The sequence below is a fragment of the Papilio polytes genome, unplaced genomic scaffold, assembly GCF_000836215.1.
Source record: "Papilio polytes unplaced genomic scaffold, Ppol_1.0 DF824269.1, whole genome shotgun sequence".
Lineage (NCBI taxonomy): Eukaryota > Metazoa > Arthropoda > Insecta > Lepidoptera > Papilionidae > Papilio > Papilio polytes.
The window spans coordinates 924,365-942,795 of NW_013524935.1; the positions used below are offsets into that span (position 1 = coordinate 924,365).

At 33.4% G+C, this 18,431-nt stretch overlaps 4 protein-coding genes and 1 long non-coding RNA gene across 6 annotated transcripts; 2 read left to right on the forward strand and 3 right to left on the reverse strand.

Moving 5' to 3' along the window:
• Positions 1–1,380: 1,380 nt before the first annotated feature.
• Positions 1,381–5,501, reverse strand: LOC106108685 (MOG interacting and ectopic P-granules protein 1-like). 2 transcript variants are annotated; one of them, XM_013289947.1, is made up of 2 exons: positions 5,315–5,501; positions 1,381–4,859 (listed from the first exon to the last, which is right to left on the reverse strand). In XM_013289947.1, exons 1-2 carry the CDS (start codon positions 5,334–5,336, stop codon positions 2,257–2,259), a joined length of 2,625 nt encoding a protein of 874 aa, XP_013145401.1. In that variant the 5' UTR covers positions 5,337–5,501; the 3' UTR covers positions 1,381–2,256. The 2 variants fall into 2 exon arrangements, with proteins under 2 accessions (XP_013145401.1, XP_013145409.1); XM_013289955.1 differs by having other exon boundaries at positions 1,381–4,850; positions 5,315–5,500.
• A 488-nt stretch (positions 5,502–5,989) lies between these two features.
• LOC106108872 lies at positions 5,990–6,553 on the forward strand. Its single transcript, XR_001225973.1, has 3 exons — positions 5,990–6,083; positions 6,166–6,364; positions 6,458–6,553. It is a non-coding gene; the product is annotated as an uncharacterized LOC106108872 (long non-coding RNA).
• A 77-nt stretch (positions 6,554–6,630) lies between these two features.
• Positions 6,631–9,758, reverse strand: LOC106108865 (protein unc-45 homolog B). The gene has a single exon (XM_013290166.1). The coding sequence runs from the start codon at positions 9,550–9,552 to the stop codon at positions 6,721–6,723; it is 2,832 nt and encodes a 943-aa protein (XP_013145620.1). The 5' UTR covers positions 9,553–9,758; the 3' UTR covers positions 6,631–6,720.
• A 420-nt stretch (positions 9,759–10,178) lies between these two features.
• On the forward strand, positions 10,179–14,204 carry LOC106108841 (T-complex protein 1 subunit zeta). Its single transcript, XM_013290130.1, has 6 exons — positions 10,179–10,399; positions 10,900–11,099; positions 11,409–11,548; positions 11,855–12,002; positions 12,797–12,990; positions 13,266–14,204. The coding sequence occupies exons 1-6, from the start codon at positions 10,263–10,265 to the stop codon at positions 14,040–14,042; spliced, it is 1,596 nt and encodes a 531-aa protein (XP_013145584.1). The 5' UTR covers positions 10,179–10,262; the 3' UTR covers positions 14,043–14,204.
• A 952-nt stretch (positions 14,205–15,156) lies between these two features.
• LOC106108851 (CDP-diacylglycerol--inositol 3-phosphatidyltransferase) lies at positions 15,157–17,487 on the reverse strand. The gene is made up of 4 exons (XM_013290141.1): positions 17,296–17,487; positions 17,089–17,223; positions 16,344–16,661; positions 15,157–15,770 (listed from the first exon to the last, which is right to left on the reverse strand). The coding sequence occupies exons 1-4, from the start codon at positions 17,342–17,344 to the stop codon at positions 15,610–15,612; spliced, it is 663 nt and encodes a 220-aa protein (XP_013145595.1). The 5' UTR covers positions 17,345–17,487; the 3' UTR covers positions 15,157–15,609.
• Positions 17,488–18,431: the final 944 nt, after the last annotated feature.

Genomic DNA, 18,431 nt, shown 5'->3' on the forward strand with positions numbered 1-18,431 from the left:
CAGAATCCAGTGTTGTACTTTTTTTAACACACCTCTTTTCCCTCAGATAAGGCTGACCTTAGCATCTATAATTTTGATTACAATACCATTTGTTGTTAAAAATCAAGTGTTTTCTCAAAACACACTTGTAAATGAAAACATTAGCAGCAACAAGATGACGCGTATCAAGTACAGTAAGTTACAAGGAAATTAGACATCACCAATTTGGCCTTGCACAATGATGAAAATCTGAACCAGTACGTAAGATTTCTCAACCTTTAAATCGGAAATTAGCTTTGAATCCGAAAATGAAATATTCTTGGCGGTAAAATTTAAATTAACGAATAATACGATTGTAAACTGTTTGCTGGAGTGTAATATCTATGTTATTTCATTGTCCCAGATTTAAGGTTTAATAAAATACACTAAGAAAGTGAGTTAATAGTTATGAAAATTTCACCTTTAATGCGATAAAGTCCGAAACATTTCAATATTATACATTGATATTTTATAGATTATATAACTATTCATAATTGACCTTTGCTGTGAACTCAAAGGCTGGCATATAGCCACGTTTAAACGCGTTATATAAATATCCATACAACTATGTATTTCTATCGATCGACTAGATTGAGTAGAAATATATTGCTTGGGTATACATAAGTAGGGTGGGACCCTCAGTCAAGCAACTAGCCTATTTTATATCAAGTACGTCATATAATTTAGAGACAAGGCCCTGCATTTTTTGCGTCACACACACGTATGATTAGCATTTCATGATTACGTCATGTTGAAAGAGGACATCATACATATTTCACTTATAAAAAAAAATTTGACCTTCACCATAATTTTTTAATTAATATTGTATTGATTTTTATTATTTCTTAAATTATTAACATTCTTGTGTTAAAGTAATATTTGTAATTTTTAGTTTTAAATCAGGAAACTCGTTAAATTGACTCACGCACGTGGGGTTTTCGTCGATATTGCTTCCCTTCAATTAGTATTGTAAAGCCACATTTTTTTTTAACAAAAATATTAAGCATCTATATCTAGACATCAATTTTAAAGTTAAAGCTTTAGAAATAAAAAAAATAGTAACACATTGATAACCACAACTGGGCTTGTTTATTTCGAAATGAGATGATTTACATATTTATATTTACTTATTCATTTTTATTAATCAGGTTTGTTTTTTCTTTTTTTTAACTTTTAAATACATTCTTCATAAACACTTATTTACTTATTAAAATAATGTTAAAAATGGGAATAAAAAAGAAAGGATGTTAACATGTATTGCAAACAATTTTTGTATACATTTGCCTGATGTATTCACAGTTTTGTAATTAAATATGACATACTTAATTTATAACAATGGTGATAAATAAATAAGGGAATTTACTTATTATGGTCTTTTTATTAAATAAAAAAAATACAATTTTTATTTCTATAAGTACAGTAACAATTTAGTAAAATTTACCAAATCAACACTCCAGTCAGACCTGAGATCAGAATTAAATTAGACCGATGTGTTGTGCGATTTGTATCCAGGTAAGCTTGAGTTCCCCGACCAGGGCAGTAGGTAGTTGGAATCATTTTCATTAGCATTCCTATTGAATATACTTATTAACAATCTTAAATTATATCTAAAGTATTATACAATCATTATACCTAAACTGATTTCTTTACACAGCAGACAAATGTAATCAAAGATGAATGCAATAAATTAAAAAAAATTAAATAATAAAAAGATACCTTAATTGTTAGGTAAATATTACGCCTTAATTCAAAGTCTTGATTGAAAACAAATCATTATTTATACGTTTTTTAATTTTGAAATTTTAAAAACTACATCTAATACACAAATAGTTCCACTAAATAATTCAATGTGACAATGCAGATCTTTTAATGAATTAAAATCACATTTTGTGACATCACAATAAAATTAATAGGATTTAAGTTCATACAAAAAGTGTGAAGCAGTAGTTACCATAGATTACATAATTAAATGGACTCCTAGATAGGCAATATACACGGAATTTACATCTTACCCTAAATGTTGAAATTTGTAATATCTTATTATTAGAATAACTTATTTTATCATCCACACTCAATTGTCACTAAATCTTTGCTTCCCCATGTTATATTTTTAATAATTATGACAATGGTCTTAACTCTATTTACACAATACTGTTTTCTAACATGAAGAGTGCATCACTTTAAGGCTAAATTGGTGTCTGGCGTCAGTGCGATTTTTTTTTTAAATACTATGAAATGTTATTTGCCTTTCGCAGTGATGGTTACATTTGATTTAGGCTGTGGAATAATTGTTATTTCATCACTAATCTTTAGAGGCTTCAGTGTAGCATCTGTATCAGCAGGCTTAGCGGGTGTCGACGAGGTCTTATTTTTGTCCATAACTCGTTTAGCAACCACACTATGGGCTGAATATACATGATTCTCAAATTGCTTGTACATACCAAATGTTGCAGTGCATACTGTACATTTGTACGAGAGGTGTGCAGGTTTTAATGTCTTATTGTGATCTCTGGACACATGGTTCAGTAGTTTCCATTGGTATACTCTTCCACACACGGGACATCTACCAGCATCTTTCCCTTTGTTAGCCGCTTCCTGCATGGAACTGGTAACCAATCCATGAGCACCCAACAAATGCCTCTCAAGGCCCTGATCTGTGAAGAACCTGTATTGACATTTTTGGCAATTCAGTGGTGGTCTATTGTATATCATTTTAGGATGAATTTTCACTTTATGTATCCATTGCATATGATTTCTCAATTGTTCCAAGTCTTTGATATAACCATCACATATTTCACAAATAACAAATGAAGCTTTTGAGTTTTGTGGAATCTGAGATGAGGATGGCTGCGGCGCTCTAGGGAGCGGAGTGATTGATATTTTAGGTGTTGCCGATGTATTATTACCAACTTGATTATTTTGCATCATAGGATAATTAGTAATAGATGTGCCCGTAGGATTGTTATGCATGATCATAACCCCACTGCGTAATATGGGTACGCCAGAAACCGGTGGCCGAACGGGGTTGCTCATAGGTGGACGGCCTCGTGGTCGACCTAATACCGGCATTGTACCAGTTAAGCCAACATTAACCGGGTTCTGCGGTCTACCCAAATTACCACCCACTTGAGACCTACTAAAGTTTTGTTGATAAGGCGCCATTATATTATTCCGAGGTCTGTTTAACTTTGGTATTTTTGCTGGAGGTTCCCACTCTAGTGGAGGTGATAAGTTAAATTCTGGTTTGAATTTCTTAGCACATGAAATGTGATGTCTTGCTAACTTAGTCTTACTGTTATCTTCAAAATGACAATTGGGACATTGTTGGTACGCCGGTGCTCTTTCGAGCCTACCCCTGATGTTATGCTCGGCTTCCATGTGAAACAATATATCATGTGGACTACGAATCTCAAATGGACATGAATTACATTTATAAATATTGTTCCTCATATGTGGTGCTTCTAAATGATGTGCCATTATGAGCATTGATTCTGTCTTAAAACTACAAAATTCACATTTCTTCTGTTGTAGCGCATAAGGAGCATTTGTCTTCTTACTAAACTCTAAGTTCTGAGTGAGGGATACAATTGCAGACTCGGTGGCTTTAGTACTTCGTCCGGATTTCTTTTCCTTATATAATTTCCTATTTTGGTGCTTGAGTAAATCGCTTTGAACATACTCTTGAACAAGATTAAGGCCAATATTAATAAAAAACTGTCCAAGAGAGCAATCAAAGTAACTATCACCTTTACCCATGAGCTCTTTTGATATAATACTAATAGGATCCTTCAATTCTGCATCATCTTTTTCTTTGATAACCACAGTATCATCATCAGATAGAGCATCCTCATCAGATTCACTGGAAGATTCACCATCCCAGGAATCATCATCATCTGTATTTGGTCTTCTTCGTTTCTTCTTATCTGGTTTCTTTTCTTTTGGTGGTTCCTCCACCTCCTTCTTACTCTCCTTTTCACACTCACCTTCATCATCACTTTCTGACTTGTCATGTTTACCTTTATCTTTTTTGTCTGTATTTAACATTTTGTCCTGATCTTCTTTAAGCTTAATTTCATCCAATTGTTTGCCTAATTTGTCAACAAACTCTCTGAACGGTTTAACTGAGGGCTTCTCATACACATACGGTACTATAAATGAAGGTGCTTCAACTACAAACATGTCATCGGTCAACGAGGGCAATATATTGGCCTGGGGCACAGCGGTTGTATTATTTTTTGATGTGGAACCACTCTTGGCACTTACCGGTGTGATTGTGGTGCCCCGAGCTGCTATGCTTTGACATAAATTATGTGCATCAAAATTACTAGTTGATGATTTGTTTTGTACTGCTGTTGAACTTTTGCTAGAGATTATAGAGTTTGTGTCTATGATAACTACAGTGGGTTCCTTGTTTTCACCCTCATTTGATTTACTCTGTTTTGTTGTGAGGTCCACTAAACTTTTAGTATCACTTATAACTATTGGCTTGATCTTCTGTGCTTGATTGAGGGGATCCTCTGCAGACACTTCTTCAATGTCTGACTCCTCGGCCCCATTCTCTACAGCTTCATCATCTTTCTTCTTCTCTTCTTCCCCATCTTTAGTGCTTTGCTGGGATTCATCTGAACTATCATTGGAGTCTGTACTAGAACTTGATGAGTCGTCATCATTAGTCACTGCACAATCATCTTCATCACTAGTTATCTCATGAACCTCAGGACTTGGGGATCCACCATTGTGGCTCTGAGGTTCAATCTCGTTTTCTGATTCACTGCTATCATCTTTTGGTTGACTTCCTTGTGACGTATCATCATCTCCTTCTGTGCGATCATCTGCGAAACCAAAAACAATCAAGTTCATTTTCAAGCTTATACACGTAAGACGATAACGACGAACTTTCATTCGCAATTATTTTACTCAAAGATACTTGGCAGATTCAACATATACGCTAATATAAGCCTCTTCCAAACTATAAAGGTGTCATTGCCGGTACCACCAACATCGTTAGAAGAACTTAAAGATGTCAACTCCTGCCCTAAAAAAGGAGTTGAACAAGTAGGCCTTAACCTAAAACTTACGTTAGTGAAGTGTTGACCACTAATTGAAGTGAAATTAAAACTTAAAAAACAAAATTTTATTTCTCTAAATACTGACATTAAATCATGTGAAGTATGAACCGCCATATGGGATTCCATGGCATTGGTCCGAAAACATAATTCTATCATGTTTGACAAAAATTATTAGCTTATTTTGAAACAACTATTTAAATGCAAATATTATCTCATTGATTAAATACCTGTAGCTGTAGATATCGACATTATCTTGTGATTTTTGTATCAAAAATCAAAAAAATAGCACAATAGCACAGTAGCGGAAACCAAACCAAATCAAGCTGTCATTTTAAAAGGTTCTTTATATGTCATGTTCAGTCAAACGCCGAGACGCCGCCACAATATCTTGTGAAGTTAGAAATTGGCTAAACTACCATTTACTAATAAAAACAAACTAAATCATTAAAAGTCTATTTTCAAATTTTTAAATCTTCTTATTTGGTTATTTTATTTAATATGTACAATTTTTATTCGGAGCACTCTGATTCAAAATGGACACTATAAAGAGCCTTTCTTAAAAAAAAAAACGCGGGGAATGATGAGAAGTGAGAGCATGGAGGGGGAGACGCGATGTCGATAAAGGAGAGGCGTAGAAGCGCATTTTAAGAGTTAAAAAAAAAAACAAATACCTGTTATAACATCGGATGCTTTTATACGTTAATAACACCAAAATTCAAAAATATTATTTGAATTTTGCGTTATTTCTAACATATAAATTAGACGAAGTAAATATTTTATCTGTAATGTTATATAATTAATTTCGCCAATCATACCAAATCATACTTTGAGTCTAAAATATACTGAATAATAATAATAAGCAATTCTTTATAAGTAGTTTAACTAACCGCGTAACTGATGCCAAAGATTCAAATTAACGAAACAGAAATGAAACAAAATAATTAAATAACATTAAAGAACTCTTTCAAAATAACACTGCGCGTTTGCTAAGTATTGGTTTGTACATCTTTGATAAACAAAGATTTATAATAAATAATTAGTTTAGTGCCAAGATTTAAATACAGCACTTGGTTTTCAGTGCTCCTTAATTAAACGGGACAAGGCCAGTTTTGCCCCAATATCAAGAAAGCAGTACTACGAATGGGATTTTTTGCGCATTTCGTATGACAAAACTAAGAATATGGTAACATTGAGAAAGCTAGGCGCAAGTTCCGGATCCGGTTTCAACAAAAAAAAGCGGTTCCTAATTCTATCCATGAAAAGGAATAAGTCTAAAAGTATCTTTTTATCATAATAACTTGCACTACTTAATGAAACAATGGTCTATCTAGCTAAGTAATAACGAAAGTATCATGAACTTTCTTTTATAGACTGATGCGAAACATTGAAGCTTGGCACACATTCTCCTACCAGACCTCAACGGCGAACGCGAAATCACAAATGTTTCAAACATAGATAGCCCTGTATCCGAGTCCTAAAGCTTATACTATTTAAAAGTAAAACTTCATTTTAATGGTAAAACAATACTTTATTGTCATGAGGTTTTTGAATTATTTTAGCCTTATTTAAACCATAAATAAATGTTAAATCATACATGAAAATCAAAATAATAAATTTTTACGTAAACTTAAGATTAATCTTCATTTTCTTCTTCGCCCTGTTCATTTTCATTTAATGATTCAAGAACTACATTTTCATCTGGTTTCCTGATCAGTCCCATACTCTCGGCGGTATTAAGACATTTCTGTGCCAATTCTACAGTCTTCTTCACATCAGGATCTTCTAACTTTGTTAAAGCCATTAATATTTCCATGACATCAGTTTCGAAAATTCTGACAGCGATATCTTTATCGCCGGAGATAATGTTATATAACATATATGTGCCTCTATACTGGATTTCTTTATTTGGATTGGCCAGCAATACTCTAAGGCTCTCCAGCCAGGCTTGACAATCCAGTAACTTTCTACAGCAGTCTTTGCTAACAGACGTCAAAATGCACAACGCGCCTGCCGCCGCCATAACTGTGTCCATATCTTCCTCTTGACACAATAGATACAGAAATTTACATTTATCATTCTTGCCTTCATACGTTTTTATTACTTCTTCCGATTGCAGTAAGTTGCAAATGCACTGTGTTGCTGCTCTTTGCAACATTATATGCTCTTCAAACATGTATTGTTCTATCTTAGATAGTCCACCTTCCTTTAAGATTCTATTCCTCGTAGTCTCATTCATACCAGCTAAATTGCATAAAGCCATAAGTGCCTCAAAGTTCTCCAATGCAGTACAATCTGGATGTAGAAGTGCAATCAAAGGTCTTACCACTTCTAAATTTCTCTGACCAGGGTATGCTACTTCAGGGTTAATTGTAATTCCAATCCTTGCTAAAGCTTGGGCAGCTTGCTTTTTACCATTTTGGGTACCCTCTAAAGCCATAGGTATCAAAATTTTTGCTCCACCTTGTTGAACAACAATACCTCGTAATTCTTGGAGACTACATATAGCATTAAATACTCTCGCAATCAGTTCCTTAGAATTGTGACTTTCAGTTTTAGACAGAGCTACTAAAGCTGTGGTAACACCAGCCTTACAAAGCACAGTTAACCTTTTGTTAACAAAATCAGGGTCATCTAGTTCATGTTGCTCAGGTATATGATGCTTTGCAAATTTAGCAAGTTCCAACATTTCTGGCATCACCTCTTGCTTTTCGTAGGCATTGCACACATTGACCAATGTTGTAACAACACCATAAAGACAAGACTGGTCACCAGTCTTAGCTAATTCAATAAGTGCTTGTATGGCAGCTCTATCTTCCACTAATTTTTCTTTGACATCAGCATCCAAAGTGAGATATGAAAGGCCTTCTGCCGCCCATTTTCTCATGTCCTTTTCTTTAGCTGGATTGACCAAAAATTTCCTACAAGCTTCTGCAAGCTTTTTAGTAGAACCATCTGCAAATGGTCTGATTGAAGCATCATCACCACCAAAACTGCCTATCTTACAAAGACCAACCAGAGCTCTAACTCTTACTGCATCATTTTTGCTGGTATATAACTTTTTAAGAATTTCAACGCCTTTGTTGATAATAGCTCTAGCTTTATCTTTCTTAGATGCTGCAGCAATCAAACATTCACATGCTACTTTTTGTTGAAGTATGTCTTCAGTTTGAGCCATAACAAGGATCATCTCCATTATTCCTTCTTTAGAAATAACATAATTACCAACATCAAGTGGTCCTCGGAGAAGTGAGGTTATAGCAACTGTCACTCTCACTTTTGATTCAAGATCTGGAGTCAGGAGCTTATCTTTAACAAATTCATCAACTTGGTTATTAAATCTTTCTCTCGCTTCATCATAATACATGTTTTCATAAATCCTGGCGAGACAAGCTGCTGCAATAGTAGCTGATGAAGGGGTGATGTTCATTGCCGATTCATATCTATACTCTTCAAGTTCACTGCAGACTTCCAGCAGACGTTGGAGACCTCTGATCTCTACAAACCTTTCCGCCCAGTTTATTGCACTATAATGACAGTTTCTCATTATTAGTTCCATGATAGCATCCCGAGCCATACCAGTAATGACACGGTTAGTTATTGAATAAGTCAAACATGTAAGCAATGTGTCAATTTCAGATTTGTATTTTTCACATAACTGAGTGTCAGGTTTTGTTTCTTTCTTTGTATCCATACCGGAGAATGTGTTAAGTATACCTTGGAGACAGTACTGTGCAGCATTGACCCTCTCTTCAATATCACTGTCAATTATCTCTAAAAACCAAGGTATGCCAACTACTTTAATAACAGTTACTGTGCTCTCCACATTTTTTTTACATAACTGACCAATAACTCTTATTGCATTTATGTATATCTCTTGATTCTTCTCTACTTTTAGTAACTGTTGTATCTTTTGAACAACACCATTTTTAATCATAAAATCAGCGGCTGCTGTTTCTTTAGCAAGCACAACTAAGTTAGTCATTGCCTTCTGACGTTTATCTTTTTCCTCACTTATTTCAAATGCTAACTTAAACATTTGATCAACTTTACTACTTGTCTGTGCATTTTTTCTCACTCTTTCTTGAACAATAGCATGCAGGCGAGATAATACTGGCTGTATAGCTTTATTTGCTGGATCCACAGTAAATATGGTTTTTGCATCTCTATAAGCTTCTTCAAACCTTTCCTCACTTTCCAATGCTTGTGCACGCCGGAAAAGAGCTTTAGGATCTTCGGGTACAATTAGTAATGATTCATCACAGTCCTTTATAACCTTTTTGTACTCTTTTAACTTGAGATATGCAGCTGCACGATTTTTCAAATAAGTTGCTCTATCTCGGCTATCGTTTTCAGATAAATTAATCGCTTTAGTGTAAAGGGACACCGCGTCTTCGTATTTTTCAGATTTGAACGCTTCATTACCTTTATTCTTGTAAGTTTCGGCTTCTTCATTATTTATCCCCATCTTTTATCGAGAATGTGTTTATTAAGTTAGCACCGGTTCGGCTTTTATATACACGAAGAAGTTTCTGGCACACTGTAGTACATTCTATCTGTCTCTCACATATGGTTGAAAATAGAACATTTATTTTTACCTTGGTCTGTAAATGGATACTTGAAATAAAAACCTATAATACGATTACAGATTACAGCTGTCCAGCTGTCAGTTTAAGCGTGTTGCTGTCAGTGTCATAGAACCAGTTCCGTTCTGAACTACTCAATCTAATAATTCAAAATGCAAACCAAGATCCAGAGGATATGAAAAAGCTAACTCTTATTACATTTTCCATCTCTTATGGAGTCAATATTGTATATGTATAAAATTCAAGCAAAGTATAGTATGAAATGTGGGTTTACTCAATTTCCCTCGAAAAAGTTAAAGTTTTTGAACAAACTTCGTTCAAAAATTTTAAGCAGATATAAAAATAGTATTTTTACATTGACATTGTAAACTATTAAATCCATTGTTGTTTCGCTTATACAAATCTTATTTAAATCATTTACTTCCTTCAAAACACCATACCACATTTTTTACAGTTACATTATTTGTGCCAACACTGTGCTGTAAACTTGCTCCTCTCAAACTTTTTGGTTCATTGTCTTTGATTTTCATAAAAGTGTGACCTACGAGTTTGAGGTCTTTATTTTAAAATTTTGTGAATATAATAAATTATAATGGCTGCAATTAGCTTATTAAACCCTAAAGCCGAATTTGCGAGAGCAGCTCATGCTTTAGCTTTAAACATATCTGCTGCAAAAGGCATTCAAGATGTAATGAAAACTAACCTCGGCCCTAAAGGCACCATGAAAATGTGAGTAATTCTATCTTTTGTTATTTGATCAACAAACTAAATATGTTATTCTGTATTTTTCAAAGCTAGATTATTATTTAATATTGAAACCAAGTTATTTTTTTTGTTATAGTACAAAAAAAATGAATCTAAACATTCATGTGTTCCCATCACGCACTACCGGTTGTCACTGCAACCTTATATATGTTTAAAATACTAGATTTGTATTGACAAACAAAAATTAAACAGTAAAAATGATCTTATTCAAAAAACAATCTGCCTTAAGACATAAAATATATTTATTAAATAAACTTTATCAGCACTTTGAGCTGAGTGGCTAACATTTTTGTACATTCTTGTACTATTAATCTAATTTAATAAATAATAATAATTAATAAAATGTATTTCTTTATGCAGAAATTGTAGTTGACATAAAGTAAAAAGAAAACAGACATAAGCATGTATGGAACCTTTAGTAATTATTTAATATTTAGGCTTTAATTTATTAACATTCCTTTCAGGTTAGTGTCCGGTGCGGGTGATATAAAGATAACCAAGGACGGTAATGTATTGTTGCATGAGATGCAAATTCAGCATCCAACAGCGTCTCTCATTGCACGAGCATCAACAGCCCAGGATGATGCTACTGGAGATGGTACAACATCTACAGTATTACTTATCGGAGAGTTATTGAAGCAAGCTGAAATTTACATTAGTGAAGGTAAATTTTGTGTGTGAATGAACCCTGTTTATTTCTTTTTGTATGAGTTTGTGTCAATGAATTGAGAAACAATACAATTAAGTTATACACAACTAAAAAAATAATTATTAAAACATATATATTGGTAAATAACATACAAAGTTATAGAATTACTTGACAAAATATGTTTATTAGACATGTTTTTATTTAAATAAGTAGTTAAAAATTGCTTGTATATAGGATTGGAATGATATGTTTAGTTTATTTTTTTATTGCTGTTTTAAAACATGTTATGTATGTATGTTATGTAATATTTATAAATCTTTCCAGGTTTGCATCCTAGAATAATCACAGAAGGCTATGATTTAGCTCGCAACAAAGCATTAGAAGTTTTGGAATCAATGAAAATACCAATTGAAATTACCAGAGAGAGTTTGTTGGATGTTGCACGCACATCACTCAAAACTAAGGTGAGATTTTATCATGTTTTTTAATACTACAAATATATGGATATATAGATATCTATACAAATATTGGCATTTATTTCTAAATATATCCAAAATAGCTTTGTAGATTTCAATAAAAACTTTCACAGATGTAGAATATAGTCTGTAAGAATACAGGCTACTTACTAAGTTTTATTTTTAATCCTGCTTGGAATTTTAGATCCTTCAAATAGGATCAATTAATATACTATCCACAGTTAAATGTCTATTACGAATATCAAAATTTCATGCAAAAAAATGATCTATAATTAAATATTGCAATGTTTCAAGGTACATGCAAGTTTAGCAGATGTGCTGACAGATGCTTGTGTGGATGCAGTGTTGGCTATCAGAACAGCAGACAAGCCAGTAGACCTCCACATGATTGAGCTGATGCAAATGCAGCATAAGACTGCTACTGAAACTACACTGGTTAAAGGTAATGTTTTAAAATGTATTTTATTTGTAATAAAGAAAATTTAAAAATCATGGCAAAAAATAAGGTATTGAAAATCTTGTAGGGAAAGGAAAGTGATAAGAAAACCATATAATATAAAGTAATAAAAAAAAACACTAAAACCCTTACAAAGTATGTGAAGATTTGTTTGTTGCTGGCATACTGACATACACTCATAAAAAATGTAATTATTTAAACTACGAGCTGTTGCCCGCGACTTCGTCCGCGTGGTATTAGAAAACATACAAACTACATAAATTACAAAAAGCTATGTATCCCTCGGAAACCGGACATTTCTTGGGGAGGAAGCTTATCCCATATCTACTCCAGACTGTTTTATATCTGTGCCAAATTTCAATAGGATATGTTGAAACGTTGTATCATTCTGATCAAGTAGACATTAAAAAACTAAATTAAATAAATAAAGAAGCCTATGTGTTCTTCCAGATGTTGCTCTAAACCTGTGCCAAATTTCATGGAGATCCATTCAGCCGTTTAGGCTACAAACCCTAACAAACATCCATCCATCCATCTAAACTTTCACATTTATAATATTAGTAAGATTAAAATATTGCCTACATGTGTACAGTTTGAACTGAAAAGTTCGACTTTTCAGTTAGTACTACAGAAGCAAAACCAGCTAGAAATCTTTAGAAAATTCGGTAGAAATCTTTGCAAATTAAAACGCCTTAGCCTGTATACAGACACCGTACAAGTTCATATTCTGCACATCTATAGCAAATTTAGCATGTAATGGAAGATTGGTTCTTCTCTAGGTCTGGTGATGGACCACGGCGCCCGTCACCCCGATATGCCGAAGCGTGTTGAAAACGCATACATCCTCACATGCAATGTCTCTCTTGAGTATGAAAAGACAACTGTTAACTCCGGATTCTTCTATAAAAACGCAGAGGAGAGGGACAAGCTTGTTGCAGCTGAGAGAGATTTCATCGATCAGAGGGTTAAGAAGGTAAAAATGTTAAAACTTTTCTTCATTATCAAATATATCTTTTTTTCTACCATGTTGATTGTCTTATTTTCCATTCAGAATAGCTGTAAAACAATTTTGACCTGTAAAAAAAACTTTTACCAATCAAATATTTGTATTTAAATGTGCCAAATGTCTTACCTGATACTAAAAAATTAGTAAACCCTAGACTATTTCACATTTTGAAATGCTCTGTGATTAAAGATATATCTAAATTTAGATTATTTTAAATCTCTTAACTTGGATCTCTCTTCCAGATTATTGCTTTAAAGAAGAAGGTATGTGATGGCACTGACAAGACCTTTGTCGTCATTAACCAGAAGGGTATCGACCCTCTGTCATTGGATGCCTTCGCGAAGGAGGGCATGATCGCCCTCCGCAGAGCTAAACGGCGCAACATGGAGCGCCTCGCGTTAGCTTGTGGAGGCTCCGCTATGAACTCCGTAGATGACCTCTCGGAAAGCTGTCTCGGATATGCCGGACTGGTCTATGAACATATCCTTGGAGAAGAAAAGTACACTTTTGTTGAGGAATGCAAAAACCCCCAGTCGGTTACAATCCTCATCAAAGGACCTAACAAGCACACTCTTATTCAAATCAAAGACGCGGTACGAGATGGTCTTCGTGCAATTAACAATGCTATCGATGATAAAGCGGTAGTAGCAGGCGCTGGTACTTTTGAAATCAAAGCTAATTTGGAATTACAAAAGTACAAAGATACAGTAAAAGGCAAAGCGCGTCTTGGAATTCAAGCTTACGCTGAAGCATTATTAATTATACCTAAAATGCTTGCGGTGAACTCCGGTTACGATGCACAGGATACCATTGTTAAGTTGCAGGAGGAGTGCCGTCTTAGTCCGGATGCGATCGGTCTAGACTTGAGCACCGGTGAAGCGATTAAACCTTGCGATTTGGGTATTTTAGATAATTATATCGTAAAGAAGCAGATTCTCAACTCTTGCACTATTATCGCAAGTAACCTGCTACTTGTCGATGAAATTATGAGAGCCGGTATGAGTAGCCTCAAAGGTTGATTCTATATGATTTTTTTTAATTCACATTACCTTATATTACTTATATTTCATTTAATTTACTTTAGTAACAATGTAACAATAAGACTTGTGCATTTCATTTTCTTTATCTATGTAATAGCTTATGTGCCTACACAAAACTTTAATAAATTGCTTTAATAACAATTGGTTTTGTTTCTATTTTTCCCAAAGAACAATTACCCATAGCTTTATATTGTTATACTCCTAACCTAGGATCAGGTTTAGGATTGCTGGCGTTCTGGGCGAGATATACGTAAAAAAGCGCCCTGGGCGGTTGTCCCCACCCTAACGCTGCTATTGTTGATCAATCTTGATAATCAATATTAAAGAAGTCTTGTATATTTAGTTCTTGAATATAAGTAAAAGACAATTTTTTACATTTTCTTAGTTTATTCTCACAACATAAATGCATTTTGATTAAAATTACATTATTAGCGAAATATCATTTATACAATAAAGTTTGTATTTTATTAAATTAAAACAATATCACTTACTAATGTAATAACGGATTAAAAATGCAAAATAGTCACAATTTAAGACAATAGGAACAACTGTAAAGGTATAAAAATAGAAACGTAAAAAAAAAAGGTTCTCATTTTATAAAGTCCATTAAATATCTTCTAAAAAAAAAACAATAAAAACATATATTTAAATATTTTAAACACAAATTGGACAACTAAAAAGTCTTGTTTTAAATACAATTGGGATCAAATAATTCAGACCTTTTAGACTAATTATTTATAAAACGAGTTTATTCATTTTGTAAAAATTTACATGAAATAGATAGGGCGGAGTGAATAGTACATATATAGATTTTTATACATAAAAGATTTTAATTTTAAACACAAAGTGAACCACAATACAATTATGTATTTGAGTTTTTAACATAAATAATGGCAATAAAAATTAATAATCCTATGAACATTGCATTTTCATTAAAATAATTGTACTTATGTTTGTAAATACGGTAAAATTCGAGCAACATACATAGATCTGTAGCTTTATATATTAACTAGCTTTCATCCGCGTGGAATTAAAAAACAAAAGTAAGTAGCCTGTGTGTTCTTCCAGACTATGCTCTACTGCTGTGCCCAATTTCATCCAGATCCTTTCAGCCATTTAGGCTACAAACTCTAACAAACATCCATATAAACTTTCACATTTATGATATTAGAAAGACAACAATAAGGTGATTATTGAACAACAATTTCACACAATATAAAACCATAACCATTTTATTATAATTTCTTAAAAGAATGATAAACCAACCATAGCTTAGAATATTCGACTAGAAAACACAGAATATGTTTAAATTGAGAATGTCAAAGTTTACAACAGATTTTTAAATCCTTACAAAATCATTCACATTTTTCTGAGATTGTTGACATCGAAATTCCATTAATAAGACAAATCATACACAAAATTCTACCAACTGATATTACACCATACTATTAATTTATTTTTAATACAAGTATTTATAAAACATAAATCTACAGAAGACAACTTGATCCTTATTCTGGAAAATACTAAAATGTAATATACATTCCATTCAGTTCTTCTGTTTCTCAGCGATCGCGGCTCGTTCATTTACATCAATGATTGACAAGTTGATAGATCCCACAATGAGATGGACAATCGTAATGAAAGCCTTTACAACCGCCACTGGCATTGTCAGGAGAGCTAGCAACTTGAATAGTCCCACACCCAACACTAAAAACATTTATTTAATTATTGTATACTTTTAAATGCAAAATATTACAAAATATATAACTAGGAAAGTGATTAATTCAATAAATTAAAGTTATGAATTACCTTCTCTTAAAGGATAGAGGACTAGAAATTTCCCTAGATTATAAAACTACTCTACCTACCTTCCCTTTTCTATCCTTTCCTTTTTTAAAAAGTGAAGTACATTCAATTTTAATATCACATAGGATGTGCCAATTTAAAGAAGGGAGTGATGACTGAGATGACGGATGATAGAGTGCTTTGGAGGACGAAAACCCGGTGCGCCGACCCTACGGGAGTAGGATAAAGCAGGGGAGATGATAATATGATGTGCCAATTTGATATTAGTGACATTCTTCTTTTTTTATTGCACAATTTTGTATATTCCTGTGTTGTTTCTCTTTCTGTTTTATTGTCCATTCGCACAATATTATTGTTGTACAACATTTCTATTATTGTGGACCTATTATTGGCTATACAATTAACAATAATCACTATACTGACTTCGTAATAAATAGAAGTTAGTCCTACTTGAAAAATATATAAATATCTCACCTGTAGGTCCAGTATAGAAGTGCATTACATACAATAATGCATAAAATGCTTCATTTCCAGCGCACATCAGGAATAAGACAGTTTTGTTGGTATAGTAGACATGCATGATTGGATTCTCTGACATGTCAATAAACTTATGAGAAGTCTTCCCTTGCAGCATACAAGTGTGGAGGTAGAGCCAGTGGCCAGTTATATCAATGACCATAGACAACTGCAGCCAGAAAGTGTATCGAGGATAGAATGTTGCCAATGTCATCAAGAGGCCAGCTGTCCCCGCTCTATCAGTCAGCTGGTCCAAAATAGCTCCAAACTTAGTACCTGTTTACAAAAATATATTTTAACTTGTTGCAACATGAAGAGTATTTGAACACTACAAGAGGAAATCCCTTAGTGTTGATTTCAAATTTATTACTAAGAGACACATATTGGCCAGTTAACAACTATAAGTGCTATAGCTAAATTTTTAACTAAAGACTGAAAGAACAAACACATAATTTTGCTTTATAAAGTGATTTTTTAGAGTTCAAACAATTATAATTACTGTTAAATTATTTTAACTATTTAGTGCGGTCTTATTGGCGTCACCAAGTGGTGGTGAGGCTTTTTCCTCAGACCTAGCCTAAATAATTGCCTGGCAACGCCCACAACCATGACTCTCTTACCCAGCTTTAAATTATAGAGATTAACTCCAACACAATATAGTTTCGATTAATTTAATTAATGAAATACAACATATTCTACGTACTTTGATTGAGGTATCTGGCTGCATGACCATCGACCGCATCCAATAAAGCCGATGTAATATAGCAAATGCATGCCAAAACACAGTGTGTAGGCATATAATAAAATGCTATAATAGCAAGGAAGATACGCGCAAATCCTGAAATACATAACATAAGCAATGACGCAAGTATTTAAAAAATCGATAACACATACCGGGAGACGTACTTACCGATTATATTGGGAACGAAAAGAAAAATGTTTTCCTTAGTCTCGGCCATTATATCAGTGTTGTTTAACTTACTAAACAATGCAAATACGCTGAGAAACCTGTTAGTACCTTTATTCTGTAAAGTTCTTGAATGCGCAACAATAATTTCCGTGATATCAGCAGTGATACCAAACTAAACCAAAGTGACATTGACATTGGTTGACATTTTAGCAATATAGGAAAAAAAACTTCTACAGATCGAAATGTAAGTTTTTGTTTAATTCCTTTATATGTAATAATAAAAATATACTAGGTAACTCGAGGTATATGTTTCTTTTGTTATATTTTTTATTATATGAAATCTTTAAAAAATAATAATTCTATCTCAACACAGCAAAAACTATGGATCAATTGGACGTTACATTTAATAGACGTCCAAGCTACTGTGTTAATTTTGTAATTCTATTAAATACTATTAATTAATAATTACACGAAATATTACTATTACATAGTGTTTTTGCAAGTTCGTTTTTACTGTAATCAATTTAAAGAAGGTGTTGCTGGCTACTAAAATATTATTTTTAAACTGTTAAAAAGTAATGTTATGCCTTGGTTATGCCAGCAGAGGGCGCTCGGTCCGTACTAAAGTCACCATTATTCATAAAAATTGGAAAAATGTTAGATGGAATCTGTCGAAAATGAAGAATTCGGTTTTCCTGTTTCGTAGAACTTTAGATGTGTAGTAAATAAATTGATAAATCATAATGATTTAATTTTAAGGCAGTGAAACCGTAAAAATAGGTGGAGAGGGTGGTTTGAGTGTGCTAAAGTCATAAGACTTGTGTCATCTGTCTGATTGCTCTTCCTTCAAGATGGCTCCTCCACCGGAGTATGATAAGGAACCGAAAGCCCCAGATAAAACTGTCACAAATATTTCTACCGACGATTCGAAAGTTTTATACAGCCTAGTAAAAGAACATCAAAATAATTCGGACCATAAGCCTTCCAACGCCGCTTCTAATGCTGATATCGAGGTAAGTCGACCCCCTTCTGCCATTTTATATATTTGTTAGGCTGTAATAAGTTCCCCGGGAGTTTATTATCAACTTTGTGAATTTTAATGTTACAACAAACTATCTAGTTTGTTAATTACACAA

Bases quoted from the DNA above. Each gene is read 5' to 3' on its own strand.
- LOC106108685 (XM_013289947.1), bottom strand. From the start codon at position 5,336: ATGTCGATATCTACAGCTACAG. The intron at 4,860-5,314 runs GTATTTAATCAA...TGATTGTTTTTG, and splicing joins GTCGATATCTACAGCTACAG to GTTTCGCAGATGATCGCACA.
- LOC106108865 (XM_013290166.1), bottom strand. From the start codon at position 9,552: ATGGGGATAAATAATGAAGAAGCCGAAACTTACAAGAATAAAGGTAAT.
- LOC106108841 (XM_013290130.1), top strand. From the start codon at position 10,263: ATGGCTGCAATTAGCTTATTAAACCCTAAAGCCGAATTTGCGAGAGCA. The intron at 11,100-11,408 runs GTAAATTTTGTG...AAATCTTTCCAG, and splicing joins TGAAATTTACATTAGTGAAG to GTTTGCATCCTAGAATAATC. The intron at 12,991-13,265 runs GTAAAAATGTTA...TCTCTCTTCCAG, and splicing joins TCGATCAGAGGGTTAAGAAG to ATTATTGCTTTAAAGAAGAA.
- LOC106108851 (XM_013290141.1), bottom strand. From the start codon at position 17,344: ATGGCCGAGACTAAGGAAAACATTTTTCTTTTCGTTCCCAATATAATC. The intron at 16,662-17,088 runs GTACGTAGAATA...TTTTGTAAACAG, and splicing joins AGCCAGATACCTCAATCAAA to GTACTAAGTTTGGAGCTATT. The intron at 15,771-16,343 runs GTGAGATATTTA...AAATGTTTTTAG, and splicing joins CTTCTATACTGGACCTACAG to TGTTGGGTGTGGGACTATTC.